This window comes from Sylvia atricapilla, chromosome 10 (assembly GCF_009819655.1).
Source record: "Sylvia atricapilla isolate bSylAtr1 chromosome 10, bSylAtr1.pri, whole genome shotgun sequence".
NCBI classification, from domain to species: Eukaryota; Metazoa; Chordata; class Aves; order Passeriformes; family Sylviidae; genus Sylvia; species Sylvia atricapilla.
This window is the reverse complement of record NC_089149.1, coordinates 21,459,120-21,477,971: the sequence shown is the minus strand read 5'-3', so window position 1 is coordinate 21,477,971 and position 18,852 is coordinate 21,459,120. Positions and strand designations below refer to the sequence as shown.

The 18,852-nt window shown below is 45.6% G+C and overlaps 2 protein-coding genes across 3 annotated transcripts; both read left to right on the top strand.

Annotated features, from left to right (window-relative positions):
• The first annotated feature begins 601 nt into the window (after positions 1 to 601).
• Positions 602 to 10,906, top strand: SERPINE2 (serpin family E member 2). Of its 2 annotated transcripts, XM_066326261.1 has the most exons (9): positions 602 to 877; positions 2,065 to 2,184; positions 3,330 to 3,557; positions 4,637 to 4,834; positions 7,332 to 7,530; positions 7,673 to 7,773; positions 8,767 to 8,853; positions 9,393 to 9,476; positions 10,238 to 10,906. In XM_066326261.1, exons 1-9 carry the CDS (start codon positions 622 to 624, stop codon positions 10,273 to 10,275), a joined length of 1,311 nt encoding a protein of 436 aa, XP_066182358.1. In that variant the 5' UTR covers positions 602 to 621; the 3' UTR covers positions 10,276 to 10,906. The 2 variants fall into 2 exon arrangements, with proteins under 2 accessions (XP_066182358.1, XP_066182360.1); XM_066326263.1 differs by lacking the exon at positions 2,065 to 2,184.
• Positions 10,907 to 15,793: 4,887 nt separating this feature from the next.
• Positions 15,794 to 17,323, top strand: LOC136365815 (protein FAM186A-like). Its single transcript, XM_066326508.1, has one exon. It carries the CDS (start codon positions 15,794 to 15,796, stop codon positions 17,321 to 17,323), a length of 1,530 nt encoding a protein of 509 aa, XP_066182605.1.
• Positions 17,324 to 18,852: the final 1,529 nt, after the last annotated feature.

The following is an 18,852-nucleotide window of genomic DNA, read 5'->3' as shown; positions in this document are numbered from 1 at the left end:
AAATGGGAAAGTACAGGTTAAAATCCAAGTTCAACATTTGCATTTTAAAATCTAAAATTTTCCTCTACATTGCCATTATCGAGAATGGCAATTATGCAGCTAACTCTTATTGTTCTAGGCAGGTGTAAATTCCCACAACAGAAGGTTTGTTTGCATATATATATATGATTCTGTTCACTGCAGAAAATGATCGGTGAAGTGTACTGTGCATCACATACTAATGGGTGAGCACCATATCACAACACTTCTCAGCACTCATTTACCATAAAGGACAATCTACATAGAGTGCCAAGGCTCACTTAGCTGAAGCACAAAACTATCTGAACTTGGGTATGGTGGGAGGTGGTCTCCTGACTTGGTGGCTTTTGTTCTTTGTATAGGCACTGATATTTAGCTCTGTCATGATTATCACTGCGTCTGGAAACCCCTAGACCTAAAACTCTGGTAAGTACAACACAGGTGTGAGTCCTGACGCCAGAGCTCTGTTAATGGTGTGTGGCACGTGTGCAAGACTTGTCCGCTCTTTAGGTAAATAAGAATTTATATTAAAAATGCTGTACTTGAGAAAGCTGACTTAACTTTCTCCTCTTGTCTTCTTACAGGTATCTCCAACCAGGAATCATGAACTGGCACTTTTCACTCCTCTTTGTTCTTGGGACTTTAATGTCTGTATGTTCCCAGTTCAGTTTTTATCCTCTGGAGGAGCTTAGCTCTGATGTTGGAATCCAGGTCTTCAATCAAATAGTGAAAGCTAAGCCTCAGGACAATGTTGTTGTTTCTCCTCATGGGATTGCATCAGTCCTGGGGGTGTTGCAGCTGGGAGCTGATGGCAAGACAAAGAAGCAGCTGACAACTATGATGAGATACAGTGTAAATGGTCAGTGATCCTAAGGTGGTTTTGGGTGTGTTTTGTCAGACTCTTCATGATGCACGAGATGGCTTTCAAAGTGTGGTAGATTGCATCATGCATCAATTAACTCTGTTTACCAAAGCACAAAATGGACATGCTTGAAGTTAATTGGCAATTTGAGCATGGGCATGTATGTATACCCAAACTGGCTTATAAGCAGCTTGGTTAATGACTTCAGGGCCCTGGCTAGAGCTGCCTTTGTCCATGCCAAATTGGTATTGTAGAACAGGGGTGGATGGTGGTCCAATGCTAGTTCTGAGGCAGGAAGGTGGCAGTACTACATTTCAGGCTGTACTGAAGAACCTTTAATATGCCACTCCTTAGATAAGAGTGCAAGAGGCTATTTCTTGGCACCTCACTGAAAGCAGTGCAAACTAAGCATACAATTGATAGTTTCACTTTGCTTTTCAGTTTTGTTTGTGTGTTTCTGCTGTCACAATCCCTGTATGTGTAGTTCCTGTAGTGCCCTCTTCTTGAAATAGCCATTTCTGCTTGCCTGTGCCTGACACTGCATGCATCTGTGTTCATACTCCTCTGCCAATGTCTGCCCCTCCAGAGGGAGTAGGCTGAAGATTCTTACTGCTTTAATTTGCATGCTATTTTTGTGAGTGTTTGCCAGCAAGACTTAACATCTTAGTGCCAGCATTCTGCCTTACTTCCAAGAATAGAAAACCCTCCAGGAGGTAAGTGCACATTTAAATCTTGAGCAGTATTGTCATATAACATGTTGTCATATAACATGTTGTCCTGTCTTCATTTGCTTTGCTGTTTTGGGCCTGGATTTAAAGTACAACAAAATGATTTGACACCTTAACATCTAAAAGATGTAGATTGAAATCACTTCATGGGATAATCAGCTCTAGGAACATTTGAATGCTCAAAATCAAAGTACTTGCAAAAATGTTAAAGCATTATATCAACTGGTTTTATTTGGCCTTCAGACTTCCTAATCCTGTGAGACACAGAGGTTCTCAAACACCGTAGAAAGTAGCCTCTACCTGGTTAGAGACTTGTTATGTCCTTGCACAGGTTTCCCCTGCTCTTGTTCATGACTACCTTAAAGTCCTTTGGCAACTGTAGCAACTGCTGCTTTGGAAAAGGTAATAGTTGAAAAGTATTTAATTTGTCTTTAGCTGTCTTTTAATGCAATTTAGCAGCTGGAAGCAAAGAGGAGAGCCAGCATCATGAGACCAGCCAGCTCTCCCCGGACCACCAGCAAGTGCTCCGTGGACCACCTGTGGTCCACAGAATACAGTTTGAGAACCTCTGTTATGGTATGTTCTCAAAAACAATTTGCCCATAGTATTGGAGAGTGAACATATAGAGATTCATACCAGTGATGCTGTTAAAGCATTTGTGATACATGAAACAGCAAAGCCATCTGAGGCTTTTTCTTACATGCAGCTGAGAGAATAACTCTGAACTAATTTATTCCTTTCATATCTCTTGTTTGTCTACATGATAAAGTAGTCAGGAAATGTTTCTGCCTGAATTGTATTGGGAAACAGAGGAAACCCAATAATAACAGCCATCCAAGGATGCTGTTTGATACAGTGGCTGAACATGAAGCTGCTGGCCTGGCAGTGTGTAGACAAGCACTCATTGATCAGATGTACCACAGGAGAACTGGCTGTGGTGAACACGGCAGTTCTGTACTGCCATATGCTTTCCCTGCTTTCCCTCACACACAGTGAAGGCGCTAGCAGGCACTTCGGACAATCTGCTTTCAGGTCCTAAAGATCTTAACTAAGCACTGGAACCTACTACTTTCCCTTTTCCTTTTTTCAGAGGCAAGCTCATGTGTTAAGACATTAACTCCTGCTTGTAGCTGATTTAGGCCCAGACTTAGTCTTTAAGGAAACTAAGACTCAACTTGGAAGTTTATAATAAAGATCTTGACAGCTTCTTTTTTCTGCAGTAAATGGAAAGGAAGAAAACAACTTTGTTTTACATTCTGAGGCTCAAGACCAATTGTTATGCAAATTCTGCAGAGCTGTCAGAGTGAGCAGGCTGGCCCTTTGACTTTCTTTGTCATTGTAACAGAACTGACAAGTGACCCGGCCTATAGGATATGAAATATTTTTGGAACAGTTTGTTCTGTGGAAGAGCATGATGTGGAGCTCTACACTAATATTTGAACCTCAGCGTAATTCCAAGAACTGTCTGTAACACTTTGAGCAGACAGCAAGAGGTGCAGCAGGCATCATAGTGGAGGTCCATGTTTTTGCTGAGAACTAGTAGTGTTATGCAGATAAGACATCAGAAATGGGTATTTTGGAAGTCCTTTCAGAATGCTTCCTTTGGTCTTCCTTTTCTAGTCCAGCACTTAATGACTTTTCATGTCACTAATAGTTGCATATAAAGTAACTGTTGGTTTATCGAGTTATTCTAAATTACACTTGCTGTTTTTTCCAACTAGGAGTTGGTAAAGCCTTAAAGAAGATAAACAGGCTGATAGTCTCAAAAAAGAATAAGGACATTGTAACAATTGCCAATGCAGTGTTTGCAAAGAGTGGCTTTAAAATGGAAGTGCCTTTTGTTACAAGGAACAAAGAGGTGTTTCAGTGCAGTGTCAAGAGTGTGGACTTCGAGGACCCAAATGCAGCATGTGATTCCATCAACCAATGGGTGAAAAATGAAACAAGAGGTGAGTATTGGTGAGTCCCTTTGTGCATGGCAGGGTGGGGTCTGAGACCACCAATTCAAATGGAAATACTGGAGAAAGATAGGGAGGTAGAGAAAACTGTTCTGCAGCTCAGAACTGTCTTTTAGCTGACATTAATGTGATATTTTAGAGCTGGTGGGTCAGGAACCAGCAGTCTTGCTGCCCCAGCAGATGTTCCTGTGTGGTGGCCTGGAGAGAAGTGTTTGGGATATGTGTCCATCTATCCATGGGATCAGAGGAGCTTTTGCTCTTCTTGGATTCATGTAACTGGTGATAAGTCCAAGCACAGTTGTCTGGAGTCCATGCTTTCCCAAACATAGATGCTTTCAGGAACTCAGATGTTCTACTCAGTAAATCAGACTTATGGGAAAGCTATAGGGTAGTTCAGCTTTTGCTGACTGCCCTAAACTATCTTAAGATATGACCCTGTTCTTAGGACTCACATTTAGTGGAGGATTCTTAACATACCCTGCCTTGACAGAACTCCTCATGCTTCAAGCCTCTTGAACCAATTGTCAAGCTGATATATGCTAAAGCCAGAGATCACATTTTGCACCCAGTCTACATGTTTTTGCACCCAGTCTACATGTGAACTATGTTTTTGGTACCTTTTGGAGCTGAAACAAGTCCTTCCTGGATGTGAGGAGTGTGTTAATGATGTTGGATGTGGTATTTGTGAAATGAGGCTGTCAAATTCTTTCTCGACCACATCACCAGTTTTGCATAGCAATGTTGCAAGCAGTGTGTGAATGGGGAGGTGTTTCAGCTGAAACTATTCCACATAGTCTTAGATATGCTTTCATGCTGGAAAGGGTAGAGCCTAGTTAGTTGTTAAAACACCAGGCTATCAGTTAGCAAGATATGTTTATTTCTAGTTACCCAAAAGTTGGCTTTTTGACAAAGAGGGCCATTGACTTTATGAATTTTAAATATATTGTCCCATGAGGAGCTGGCACACTCACAGGTCAAGTGGTCTAAAGTAATACATCTGTCAGGTTCTTTGAAAACAGTTGGCCAGTGTTACAACAGCAAATACTCAAGAATTCCTTTATTTCTTCTAGGTATGATTGATCAGGTTGTAGCTCCAGATGATATTGAAGGCAGTTTGACCAGACTGGTTTTAGTGAACGCTGTGTATTTCAAGGGCTTATGGAAATCACGATTTCGACCTGAAAATACAAAGAAGCGGCCATTTTATGGAGCTGATGGGAAGACCTACCAAGTTCCTATGCTGTCCCAGCTGTCCATCTTCCGCTGTGGTAAGCTCAGTGACTCCACTATCACCAACACTGGATGTGCAATTTGTTCTTTCCTTTCAAACTGAAACAAGAGCTTGCTGTGCATGTGGTGCTTAATGGTATTGCTTCTTGTAGCTGGTACAAGAAGCAATAGCAAGAAGCAAGAAGCTTATGGATTGTGTTACAGAAGTGTCTCCTGCTACTCAGGCATGGGCAAGGTACTTAACAGCTGCCTTGAGGTTGGATACTTTGTCAAGTATTGCCTTAGCGTTTGCCTTCAAAAGGGAAAGTCTGAAGTATCCAAATTGAGAAATTTGCATGTTAGTTAAGCTTTGCTATAAGAAAGAAAAGTACATGTTTATGAGGGCTGAGAATAAAGGAAAGCAGCCAACAGGCAGAATGGCAGAGGTTGTCTGGTGGTGAGCTGTATATGAAAGATTGGAGTAGAATCAGTTTATATTTTGCTGCAGATAGGGAAATGGTACTTGCACGGTCTCCAGTCCTATGGGAGCCAGAGGAGCTGGCTTAGAATGTTGGCTATATCTCCTGAGGTGTGAAACTGCTCCTCAGACTGAGTCACAAGTGAAAAGAAGTTCGGCAGGTTCTGCCAGACTTCCATCAGAGACTCTCAGAGCTGACACCAGCAGCTTGATGTGACTGACAATGTACTTCAGAGCTCCAGTTTGCAGCCTTATGGGGATTTTACTGGTCAAAGTAAGATGGATGCTCTGATTAAAATCTTGTGTTGTATCCTTCTAAAAAGTGCTGCCTGGAAGTTATTTCCATGTGTGCTAAATACAGTCTGAGAAATGGGCCTGAGAATACAGCTTGCTATAAATCTAAAAGCAAGGCACACTGTGCTTTTAAGTACCTAGTATTACTGTCAGTAGTGCCCAAGTAATATTAGTAGACTTATGTTAAACAGCTGTGACTGTCCCAAACCTGTATATTAGAGCAGATGTAATGTAATACTTAAAGTACTGAAAGTGTATGCTGGGGGAGGTGGGAAAGCCTACTGCAGTATATACTAATTTTGGACTTTCAAAGATGTTAATAACTTAAGGTGGGGTTTAGCAAGACTATTATCTTAAATGGTTTTGACTTCTGATGCTGGTTATAATATCCATTATGTTGGCCTATGTTTAAGGTAGAGAAACTATAAGGCTAAAAAGGAACAAAAGACATAATGCTGAGTTACTCACTGAGGACTCATTTGAGGTTTTATATCTCTAGATTTTCTAAAACAGTGTTTCTATTTCATCCATGCTTGTGATGGGGTCTTTAATAGTTTAAATATGTTAAGTATCTTCAGTCACATCAGCTGACTGAAGCTAAGCTCCCCTCCTGCCTCAGTAATGATAGCATGTAGCAAATGAGAAAAGCAGCACTTATCTGTTGGACAGTTTACGTTGTGTGACTGTCCTGGAGCTGACTTCTGCACCCAGAGTTAGATCTGTAGGCTCCAGCCTGAGAACCACTGCCATAATAAAAGGAACATGAAACTGCCAACTTTGACATGATTCCTGCAAAGCAGAGGTGCAATACTGCCAGTTTTGTAGCAATATGAGTTCAGGGCAGGTTTCATGGCCCTTGGCAATAGGATTAAATTTGTAATGAAGCTGATGATTTTCAGCTTGGGTGGACAAGTACAGATTTAAATGAAGAAAGGGGAAAAATAATAAGATCTTGCTGCTATCCTAAAACCTTGCCTGAAATACTGTTTGTAGTTAAACTGACAAATTTTAACTTGAAACTACTATAAAAAGCATTTGCTTCCCAGGCACATGCCAGAAATCCCACAGTAAGCAAAGGGAGCTTGGAGGAGGAGAGGGTTGCTCAAAGACACTCTTGCTGTATCTTGGATGCCTTGCTATCTCCCTCCATCTCATCTAATTGGCCTCTTCCACTGGCTCGAAGTGGCTGCTTTTCACTGTCTCAAAAGACTTGAGATTGCTTCCTAATCAGATCCTTATTAAGCAAATGCAACAGACTACTTCAGACAGGAACCAGGAGGTTCTCCAAAAACTCTTGGAGGAACAAGCTTGTCTGCAGAATCTCTTCAGTTTGGAAAGATAGTCTGCTGCTATTCTTTGCAATTTTTTTTTTTCTTTTTTAAAATTCTGAATTCCCAGTTGGTCAGTTGGTTCTGGTACAGCTGAGATCTGAGGCAGAGATCCAGCTAATTCACAGACCTGGTCGCTTCTAACATAGCTGGCATAGCCGGCTTACTGCTCTGGGCTGGTGAGATTTGTCTGGGAAACAGTATGTATGTTAAATGAGTATTTTCTCCATGGTATCATCCTGTCTGTATTTTATGTCACCCTAACATCCATACAGAGTCTATGCCTTTTGAAGGGCTGCCCAGTAGGAAGTCTGGGACTTTCGAGTTGGTTTTGAGATGCAAGCAAAGCTTTCCTGACAGTGTTCTAGGAGTAGTTGTGTTAAAGTAGAGATTTAAGGCTTTTAGTGCTATGGCTCACAAGTTTGTTTGCGCTTGTTTATTTCTATTTTTTTTTAGGCACTACAAGTACCCCGAATGAGCTGTGGTACAACATCATTGAGCTGCCATACCACGGGGAAATGATCAGCATGTTGATTGCACTGCCCACTGAAAGCACAACGCCACTCTCTGCTATCATCCCCCACATCAGCACAAAAACAATAGGAAGCTGGATGACAACCATGGTAGCAAAAAGAGTGCAGGTTATTTTACCAAAGTAAGTACTTGTATAATCCATTCCTTTTTCAGGGAGTATTTGGAGGGTTATTTATATGTATCTCATCTGATACAGGAGAAGGAATACTTCAGGTGACATTTTTGCATAATACTGATGCCTTTTTTTTTTTTGTTCCAATCAGATTCACAGCAGAAGCAGAAACGGACTTAAAGGAACCTCTGCAAGCACTTGGTATTACAGATATGTTTGACCAGTCAAAGGCAAACTTTGCAAAAATAACAAGTAAGTTATTTTTATTCATGGTGGTCCTTCATAGTTTCTAGCTCCGAATAAAGTGCTGCTTTACCAATGCAGTTGTCTGCTTTTTCTTGGCTAAGTGTTGCCATGACATTGGAGCTGGTTTTATGTTGTAGCCAGCCAGGCATGACTGCTTGCTTCTGTTCAGCATTGCAGTGGCTCTTTTTCTCCCTTATCTTACATTACAGCAGTAAATCATGCTGGTTAGCTTCTTAAGATTTGATACTGCAATCTGAGGGTCTCGAGCATTGTCTGAAATCTTTGGCAGGACTTAAACAATACCATACCTTAGTGTGTAGTAAATACTGCAGCTACAATGTGTAACCTCACTGAAGTATGTGTTTAGTGACTTTTTCCTCGAGCTGTTAAGAAAGCATGTGTGAAAAACATTTACACTTTAAAGGACTGAATCAACTCAGAGCTGAAAATACTGGTATCTGAAAATGGGATGTAAACACTTTTGAACTCATGGCTGTAAAATGTCACCTTACTTCTCTGCTTTCACTAAAATCCTGATTAGCTTCTATAGAACTGTCTAACAAAAAAGCTTACCTTGTGCTGGTTTAATTTCGAAACAAATTCCTGTGTTTCACTGAAAGTAAGGTATGTTGCTAAGTGCTTTTTTTCCCCACAGATGTTGAGACACAGGGAGTGTGTAACTTCAGATAGCAAATTTTTTTCAGGTTTTTTAAAATTAAAACTAAAAAGGCATGTGAGCACTTGTAACTTAAACTATCAATAAGAAAACTCAGTAAATGGGAAGGAAGGGAGAAGTAAGATAGGTTATTCCCTATTTTTGTAATTACTCACTTAGTGGCTGTATTAAAAGGCATTGTTCTGCACTGCAGCTTTGGGATTCTAGCAGGATTGTAGCAGCTTTTAGTATTCTGAGCCATGCTGTCAGAGCTGCTTAGCTACAGACTTACTTCAGGACTCAGTGAGTTTTACTGAAGGTGCTGTTCTCCTTGGGTCTTTCAGGAACAGAAGGTCTTCATGTATCTAATGTTCTGCAAAAGACAAAAATTGAAGTTAGTGAAGATGGAACCAAAGCTTCTGCAGCAACAAGTAAGTAATTGTACTGATGACTGTCAGACGTGTGGAAACTCCATTAGAAGGCTGTGGCACAAGGCAAAAATAGCCAAATAGGAGATCACTGCAGCAATATGCTCAGACTCAGATCAGTTAATGGGTTTTACATAATTTCTCAGGGAAATATCAACTTCCAGTGTTGATCACTGTAAGAAATATTAATAGGCTTATTTCTAGAGGAGTGTCTTCTCATAGTTTAGACTTTATATCAGGCCACTGATAGCATGCTGTGGCTGTAGCTACAAAGAGGAGTAAGCTACAACAGCCTTTGGGTGACAGCCCAAGACTTCCAGCTCTCTGTGGGTCTCCTAAATACTTCCAGTAAGAATATCATGTGATCTGTGTGGCTTTAAATGTCCAAGTAGGTAGGTTTTACGCATTTGTCTGCACCTATTCAAGCCTATATATACACACACACGCATATACATATCTACAAGGAAAATTTACTTTGATAGAGTATGTAATGCATTATGGTGCTTGACTTCTCACTCTAAAATTTTTTTTTTTTTTGCAAGCTGCAATTTTAATAGCCAGGTCATCCCCTCCTTGGTTCATAGTAGACAGACCATTTGTATTTTTCATCCGGCACAATCCTACAGGTAAGCAGCATCTGTAAGTACTACTTCTGGCTCAGAAGTTGAGTATCAGCTATGTAACAGTGACAAAAGAAGTCTGGAGCTACTGAATAACTATGAAAAAAAAATACCTGCAAGTGCATTTTTGTGCCTTTAATTTTAGATTATTTTATTCGTAGTACAACTTGGAACAGGGAGAAATACATTTTGGCTGTCAAGAGAAACAAGCATTGTAGGTTTGTGGGTATAAAAGAAGAGTCTTTAATAGTCATAGTTCCCCTGAGTGCAGGGGAAACAACTCTTTATTGATAGTAAATTGGTGAATAGGACCCAGCCTTCTGGACAGTCGGGTAGTGAGGGCCAAGGCAGATTTGGGGGTCTGGGGTGTGTTGCTCCAGCCTGCTCTGAACCTTGAGTGTTCCAATATAGTGCTCAGGGCTGCTTTGCACTGTGGGCTGACTCCAAGAATTGCCCTTCTTGCAGTGACATAGGATCAGTATGGCTGTTAGTGGGGAACAAGGGGCTGCTGCAGCACTGGGGGAAGAGCAGGCAGCTGGCAGCAGGCCCCATCCCAAGGCTTCACAGAGCATCAACAGGGCTGTGTCTCTAGAAATAGGAGCTGGCCACCTATCCATGCATGCACTTCCCTGAGCTCACAGACCTGAGAGAGGCTGCACAAGACTGATGAGGTGGCTTGGCTGTGCTCTGTGGACTTAGTGGTTTCATGGAAAAGTTTAACTCTATTTACACGGGATGGTAATCCTTGTTTTTGTTTCATCCCTCAGGTACAATCTTGTTTATGGGACAAATAAACAAACCTTGAATGTGGAAAAGACTTTCTTCAAGAAGTAAACAGGCACACCCCTGTTCTGTTAAATATTTTGTACACTACTCTTTGACTTCACTCAAGAACTAGTTTTAACCACTGACTAGGTTTTGAAATGGGAGTCGACATAGTTCTGCCTTTGTGGGGAAAATACAGATTGAAAACTACAGTATCTCTTCAAAATGTCTAAAAGATTCTCTAAACTACTGAATGGTTACCTATGCTAACAGCTTCTGAGCTTTTTCTGTATCTACTAAGAATTTTATGTATGGCTTTTTGTGAGAGGATTTTAACACAGAATGATAAATGTTTCTATTAATGTTGGTTTCTTCTTGTGTGTGGAAAAGGTCTAATTTTATAGATATCACCTATCAAGATTACTTTTGGTTCTTGAGTATCTTGGTACCTGGATATTCTTGGTAGAAATAGAATAAAAGTTCTAGCAGTTTTTATATAGTGCATGTATCACTGAGAGTTTTGAAACTAATGTGGTGTTCAATACACATCGCATTGTCCTGTCTCATTGTAATGTAAACTTGTCATTGCTAGTATACACTTTCTATTGGATTTAAATTTTATATTTGTTTTTGTACAAAGGAAAAAAATAAAACTGCATTATGAACAGTCAGTGTTGTGGATCGTGGATGCTGATAGAGGTAGGGGTCCAGAGCCCTGTGTAATTGAGATTTACTTTCAAGGGTGAAAGGAGCTGAAAACAGCCCCATGAGGACATCTCAGTGCATCTTTGGAGCCTTTCCTCCTGTTCCGTGTGGTGCAATCTCCTCATGCCCCTTGCAGGACCCTGCTGAGTGCAGAACTTTTCAAAAGATAAACAGTAAATCCCTTTGGCTTGTCACAGATGGTTTTTTGTTGTTCTGCTTCTGTGGCAGCTGAGGGATGTGGGAGGTTAAGGTAAATCTTTGGCAGCTCTGAAGGGCACACTCACAGGGAGAACAGGCTGCTGCTTTCAGGGGAGAAATTCCTGCAGCCTCAGCCCTGGTGGAAGTAGGTGACTGTAGCGTGTATCTATAGAGTTGAGGGTGAATGAGTGTTGAGCCTCTTGGTCAGGTAAGAAAACAGAAGAGAAAAAATGGTTCATGTCAAAAATACCTGAATGTGTTGTGCATGGCCAGTCCAAACCCCAGGCTGAGAGCTGATAATGCTGCCAGGTGTTGAGCCAGTGTGCTTGCTTCTCTTCCTGCTTGGGCTGAACACTGCAGTCATCAAGAAGAAAAAATCTGTAGGTGTTTTATGGGATGTATTAGCTGCTTACCCCCCAATCCATGTAAGCTGAGAAAGAGATGCCTCCTGCTGTATGCTGAGAGCTGGGTCTCCTGCAATAGGTGAATGAAGAAACAAGCATGGTCTCATTGTCTTCCTGTCTTGTTGAAGAGAAAGTGAACCTGCAGGTGGGGAAGGAAAAAAAACAAACTGAAAAGCAACAACCAAAAAATAACTAAGTGTGGGGATCATGTAACTAAAGATTCTGGTGCTGAGCAGGAGAGCTCTCCTGGCTAACCCAGCCACACCTGCCTTCAGTTCCTTGCATCTCACGGAGGAAAGGAGTACAAGTAATGACAGAATAGTTACTGAGTTGTAAACAATTACAGCAACATTTGCATTGCATCTATCTTGGATATGGTTTGTCCTGCAAGAATAGAGAAATGTTGCCTCACAGAAACTACAGAGCCAGGACCTGAGCTGGATTTAATTCACACACGCGTTGTATTCTTTTTTGACTGTTGGGATGCAAGACATCATCTTTGGGCTCTGGAGCAGTGCAGGATTGTATTTCAGAGTAACAGCTACTGTTTTGATATCAAAATAAAATTGCAATATGGGAATTAATTTTCCAGTTGCTTCTATTTAATGTTTGTGTTAAGAATTCAAACAGTACAGGGTTGGCATTGAAATTAAACTCCCTCAGGACTTACACAGAGCAGCAGTGTCTGCTCTGGGCAGCAAGCAGGTTTGGGATTAGGTTTGGGCAAGAAAAGAAATGCAGTGACATAAGCTTTCAGGTTTGCCTTAGCACAGTTTCTGTGTAAACAACTGTCAGTCCCTTCTCTTAGTCCTAAAATAATTTGCAAAATAAGATGATTGCTTTAGGGCACGAACAGTGAGTAACTGGGTAACTTTTTTTTCCAAAAGTGGACAGCAAAGAGGGTGGCTTGGCAAAGGTGAATGGGATTATTTAGTCTGCTGGAGCCAGGAGTACCTGCCCAAACTGAGTTCTGAGTAAACTGAGGAGGAATGCCACACATAAAAGCTACTCTTACTGAGCTTCAATCTTCTGCAGTACAAGGGTGAAATGTGTTACCACTCAGAAAAAGGAGAGTTCATCTCTGCCACTCCTAGGCAGCACTTTTTTTCAGTGCTGGAAAAGAAAATTAAAATGCACGTTTGAACTAAGATGCTGGTGGTATTTGCCTATAAACTGGGTTAGAGGATCTTGGGGTGAAGGGAAATGAGGTAAAGGCCTTCGAAGGTGGGGGTCAGGTTAGCTGCTAAAAACTTCCTCTTTAGTAGTGCTGTAAAAACACTGTGCTCTTCCATCCTGGGAGCTGATTAATATCAAATTTCCTGTCCTGCTTGACAGAGTAATGAGTTCAGTGTGATGTTTTAGCATTAAGGCAGTGTTTACTATAGTCTATTAGTCCTTAGCATAGCAGTCTATTAGCTGCTCTTGAAAGGCTTTGGGGAATAGGATTGCAGTCAGTAAAAAATTAACAACACGTTAATTTTTTTCAAAGTCATTGTCTCTAAGGTTTTCAGGTCTTAAGGTGAATGCTTATGCTGCTTGGTTCAGCCTATTCCTCCTTTACTCCCAACTGCTTCACACTTGAACTTTGTCATCCTGGCAAAGCTGAGATTGTTTTGGGTCCCTGAGCCCTTCCATGTTCGAGGGTAGGAGGGCTGGGAAGGGACCATCCTCCAGGAAGAACAGAGACCATGAATGTGTGAAGCTTAACTTTTTGTAATAATGTATGGGTAATGTCAAGCAGGAGTTGCAGAATTGCTGCTCAGATGGTCTCATTGTCTGCTGTTCCTGGCTGCTCTCTACAGCTTCAGTCTTTAAAAGTACAAATAACACATCCTTTGTAAATGTTTCTGAGGTAGAAAGCCCTGACTGTTTGCTCTTCAGCACTGAGACTGAAACCCTGGGCGGGGAATGGCTGTGGAAAATGCTTGTGATTATAGTTGCTTTAGCCTAGAAAATAAGTAGGGAGAAAGAGTTTGGTAAACCTTGCCATACATTTCCTGAGCCAGGTATGCAATGAAGAAAGTAGTTAGTCATTAAGTAATTAACAGGTAAAATAGCAGGCTATTAATCTGCCAAACCATGTTTTAACTTTGTTTTTCTAACTTCAGAGAGCTCTAAAAAGGCTGGTTTTCTTTTACAACTTCCACATTTCATTAACACAAGATTTAAAATACTATTTGCTGGACAGAGTGGAGAGTGTAGGGAGGGGACCCGTTCCTCAGCCTGTGTAAAGGGATAACTGCTGTTCACCCTTTGGCATCACAACATGTTCCTTGCTGGCAGCCACCTTCTGACAGCAACCTCTCCCTTAAAAACATGGCTGCATTGCCTCCCAGCAGCAACGTGGCTTAATAAAGATGAAAAAGAGCAAGAAGTTCAAATATCTCTTTTGTAAGCAACATTTAAAAAACTCTCCCTCATGCTTCAAAGAAACTAAAAGCCCTTTAGCTTAGCCCCACCAGTTTAAACTGTGTGCATCTATTAGTAATAATAATACCAATACCTGCAGTGGTTGAAACTTGTCTGACACTAATAATTTAATCATTACTGTGGTGCCAAGAAGCTGTGATGGTCTTGTACTGGATGTGACACCCGGGAGGAGATCAGCCTCTGTCAAAGGCTGTAGGGGAATCTAAAGGTAGAAGCTGCAGTTGCCCTCCTCCCCAAGAGAGTGGTGCTGGTGACAGAGTGCATTTACCTTGCTCTTTTTTGCTGCTTGCTGCTATGGCCAGGTAGGCACTGTTCACTCAGTGGAAGACTAGCACTTTTCTGTGCTGCTGCTGGAGTAGTGATGGGTGTGTATTGCCAGCTCACAGTAGGATGGCTAACTCAGTGCTCTGCTGTCCTGTTTTCTTCAGATGGTGCTCAAGTTCCCAGGGATGCTAATTTTCGTACTCAAGGCCATGGTGAGGATAACTCATACAGACTGGAAGAAAGATTGGCCCCTGTTTGGGATGCATATGCCATGCATTGTGCATTAACACGGTGTCATTTCCATTCCAACACGTTGCCAATGCACAATCAACTCTGATCCAAGGATTATCTTCCCCAAACCTTTTTGGGTTGCTAAGTCCATAGCATCTCCCTTGAATGTTGGATCTGGGCTCCTAATGCACCATGTTCCCTGTAATTAAGCGTATAAGGTCCTGAAGGGTGTTTGTGCAACAGAGGGAGTGAATCAGATGATTTTTCTTTGGGGCACTGAGCACCTGGAGCCTGTGGCCATCAGTTAATTACACTGGCTGTGAGCCACCCTGTCCTAGACAGAAGGGCTGCATTTGTCTCCTTGGATCACAAGCAGCATTTTTTTTCCACTTCCAGACTAATACGTGCTGGCTGGTTTGGGATCCGAACAGGTGGTGGAGAAGGGGGAAAGCAGGACTGCATCTTTTGCCGTATCTGACCAACCTGGGCTCTTCTTCCTCCCTGAAATGGCTGAGGTGAGGACAATGCAGTTGGCCTGTTCAAGGCTTTGCTGGCAGCTGTGTGCCCGCGGGAAGCACAGCCCTGTGTCACGGGGCTGGCTGCCAGCTGTCCCCAGCGGCAATGGGCCTTTGGGGGACGGGGCACTGTCAGTCCCCCTGAGAAGTGGTGACACCCTCAGTGCTCCACCTTGGGCTTAAAAAAGCCCCCCAAACAACAACAACGACAAAGCCATCGACCAAAGAGAAGCCCCCAATCCCCTCTAAATCCGTTCTGAGGCAAAATTATAGCATTTGAACAATTTTGTTCTGGGGTTTGTTTTTTTTTTTTTCTCCTCCCTGTTGGTAGCTCTTAACAGTGTCCCTTAAGCACCAGAGTCGAGCAGAGGGCTGAACAGGTGACTTTCCTGCCTGGCTGGCCTCTGCACGAGGCAGTGATTCAGCAGGATGTTCCTCATGTCCTCCTGTCCCCATATCCCCCAGTTCCATATCCTACTTCCCCCATGTTTCCCCCCCGTCCCCCATATCCTCCTGTCTCCGTATCCCCCTCTCCTCGTATCCCTTGTCACTATATCCTGCTGTCCCCGTCCCCATCACCCCATATCTTCTTGTCCCTCTCTCCCCTCCTCCTCCTGCCCCATACCTTCCCGTCCCCATATCCCGCTGTCCCCCTGTCCCCACATCCCCGGTGTTCCGGCGGATCTGTCCCTCAGGCGCGACTCTGGCGCGGCCGCAGCGCCCCCTGGCGGCCCGGTGGGCACGGCGCAACCCCGTGCCTGTCCCTCAGCCCGGTGCCGGTCCCTCAGCCCAATGCCGGTCCCTCAGCCCAATGCCGGTCCCTCAGCCCAATGTCGGTCCCTCAGCCCGGTGCCAGTGCCGGTCCCTCAGCCCGGTGCCGGTCCCTCAGGCCAGTGCCTGTCCCTCAGCCCGGTGCCGGTCCCTCAGCCCAATGCCGGTCCCTCAGCCCAATGTCGGTCCCTCAGCCCGGTGCCAGTGCCGGTCCCTCAGCCCGGTGCCGGTCCCTCAGCCCAATGCCGGTCCCTCAGCCCGGTGCCGGTCCCTCAGCCCGGTGCCAGTGCCGGTCCCTCAGCCCGGTGCCGGTCCCTCAGGCCAGTGCCTGTCCCTCAGCCCGGTGCCTGTCCCTCAGCCCGGTGCCGGTCCCTCAGCCCGGTGCCGGTCCCTCAGCCCGGTGCCTGTCCCTCAGCCCGGTGCCGGTCCCTCAGCCCGGTGCCGGTGCCGGTCCCTCAGCCCCGTGCCGGTCCCTCAGCCCGGTGCCGGTCCCTCAGCCCAATGTCGGTCCCTCAGCCCGGTGCCGGTCCCTCAGCCCAATGCCGGTCCCTCAGCCCAATGCCGGTCCCTCAGCCCGGTGCCTGTCCCTCAGCCCGGTGCCGGTCCCTCAGCCCAATGCCTGTCCCTCAGCCCAATGCCTGTCCCTCAGCCCGGTGCCGGTCCCTCAGCCCGGTGCCGGTCCCTCAGCCCGGTGCCTGTCCCTCAGCCCAATGCCGGTCCCTCAGCCCGGTGCCTGTCCCTCAGCCCAATGCCGGTCCCTCAGCCCCGTGCCTGTCCCTCAGCCCGGTGCCGGTCCCTCAGCCCAATGCCGGTCCCTCAGCCCAATGCCGGTCCCTCAGCCCGGTGCCTGTCCCTCAGCCCGGTGCCTGTCCCTCAGCCCGGTGCCGGTCCCTCAGCCCAATGCCGGTCCCTCAGCCCGGTGCCGGTCCCTCAGCCCAATGCCGGTCCCTCAGCCCGGTGCCGGTCCCTCAGCCCAATGCCTGTCCCTCAGCCCGGTGCCGGTCCCTCAGCCCGGTGCCGGTCCCTCAGCCCAATGCCGGTCCCTCAGCCCAATGCCGGTCCCTCAGCCCCGTGCCGGTCCCTCAGCCCGGTGCCGGTGCCGGTCCCTCAGCCCAATGCCGGTCCCTCAGTCCCGTGCCGGTCCCTCAGCCCAATGCCGGTCCCTCAGCCCAGTTCCGGTGCCTGTCCCTCAGCCCAATGCCGGTCCCTCAGCCCGGTGCCGGTGCCGGTCCCCCAGCCCGGTGCCGGTCCCCCAGCCCGGTGCCGGTCCCTCAGCCCAATGCCGGTCCCTCAGCCCAATGCCGGTCCCTCAGCCCGGTGCCGGTCCCTCAGCCCTGTGCCGGTCCCTCAGCCCGGTGCCTGTCCCTCAGCCCGGTGCCTGTCCCTCAGCCCGGTGCCGGTCCCCCAGGCAGGGAGCGGCGGGGCCCTGGTGCGGGAGCAGGAACCCCCGGGGGGATCCGCACATCCCCCGCTCCTGAGGGACCCTCACCCAGGGCGGAGCGGGCAGAAGGATGTACCTCCAAGCCGAAACGCCACCACGCGTCTCTGGCCAAGGGCAGCAGGATGGTGAGTAGCAGATGATGAGGCCAGAGAGAATGTCTCATGTGATGAGAAAGAAAGGTTAAAAAAAAGCTCATAACCGCTAGTCATCAAATGAAGTTTTTTGATAGCAGTTTTTTAAAACATTTCCCGGTGGATATGCCATCCTAGAGTGGCATGTTCGTTCAGAATCCCTGTGTGAAGGCACAGATCCAAATTCACTCCTGACAACTGGCAGGAGCTAAGCAGGTCAGGCTTAAAAAGCAGAGGAATAAGTATGTACAAGTCTGAAAAATAGCCAGAGCATTGGGCAACAAGGTGCCTTTTGGTGTCTGCTTGGATCACAAATTATCATTCTCACTTACAGGTATTGTCCACTGGGCCAAGCACTGCATTGCCGTTCACAAGCACAGGGAAACCTTGCACAGCAAAAGTAGTCAAGGCTTGAAATATTGTGTTTGAAGGATTTTAGATCTAGCTATGTGAGGTATTTTGCTTAAGTGGTCATTGCCTGTTGTCTTGACTGGGATGGTTTGTTAGCCCAGACCTGGAGTAATACTCTTGTCCTCAGTGACCAAGTCATTCTGGAAATGCAGAGGAAAAATAAGGAAGCAGGGAAAAACTGAGGCAAAACAAAGTGTATTTAACCACATGTATCTTTAAAGCTTCAAGCTGGGCCCATTCTTCCTGTGTCTGTTTCCTTTGCTGTAGACCCAACCTCCCTTACTGGCTTCCTCTGCTACAAAATTCCTCTCTTGAACAGGCGAGGGGAAAGACAACTGCTGCCGGCTGTCCTCCCCCAGGATCCTGGGGAAGCCTCACTCATGCTCCCTGACTGCAGGAGTGTGACATGTTCTGTAACAGCTTATCTAATGGTACAATCCCCAGCACTCTGCTCCGGGAGGTTTGTCTGCACCTCATCTTGGAGCTCATCTCTTTGGGCTCAGCTCTGTCTGGGACATCCAGAGCACGAATGGCTTCACCCAACTCCCAGTGAGGCTTTTCAGTTAAGCCCAGTGTGTGTTGGCTATATCCAAATGCTGATGTTCAGATATGAGACCAAAAACCAAGCACCGAGGGGAGGAATTCTGCTGTTGGTTACCCAGCTACGTGGCCGACATTCCCATGCACTGGACACAGAGAAAATAACAGCATAATCCAGCTGCTTAAGAATTTATAGGATGAAGGATTACAGCTGCTTTAAGAGACAGAAAGGAGCTAATGTATTTCCTGTGACTACACATCCTGCCTCAGCCCATATCCCTCTGTTAATTACTCCAGCGGGAGCAGCTTTTCCTTTGCGGCCTTGTGGTGGCCCCATGCCAGCGGGGATGGGCAGCGAGCTGGGCTCCTTGAGCCGGGGTCACGGCAACGACTTTTCCTGGACAGAGCCCAGGGACAGCACAGCCAGCCCCGCGGCCCAGGGCACAGAAACCCGTGTTTGAACCCGAGGGGACACCGGAGGGGACATCGGAGGGGACACGTCCCGCCCCGGGCAGGCGGCCGGAGCCCCCACGGCCGGACTGATTGATTTCTCCGCTCTTCTATGAAATACGGCCG

Coding starts and splice junctions, on each gene's coding strand:
- LOC136365815 (XM_066326508.1), top strand. CDS start 15,794: ATGCCGGTCCCTCAGCCCAATGTCGGTCCCTCAGCCCGGTGCCAGTGC.
- SERPINE2 (XM_066326261.1), top strand. CDS start 622: ATGAACTGGCACTTTTCACTCCTCTTTGTTCTTGGGACTTTAATGTCT. Junction 878..2,064: donor GATGAGATACAGTGTAAATG/GTCAGTGATCCT, acceptor AATGCAATTTAG/CAGCTGGAAGCAAAGAGGAG. Junction 2,185..3,329: donor GTTTGAGAACCTCTGTTATG/GTATGTTCTCAA, acceptor TTTTCCAACTAG/GAGTTGGTAAAGCCTTAAAG.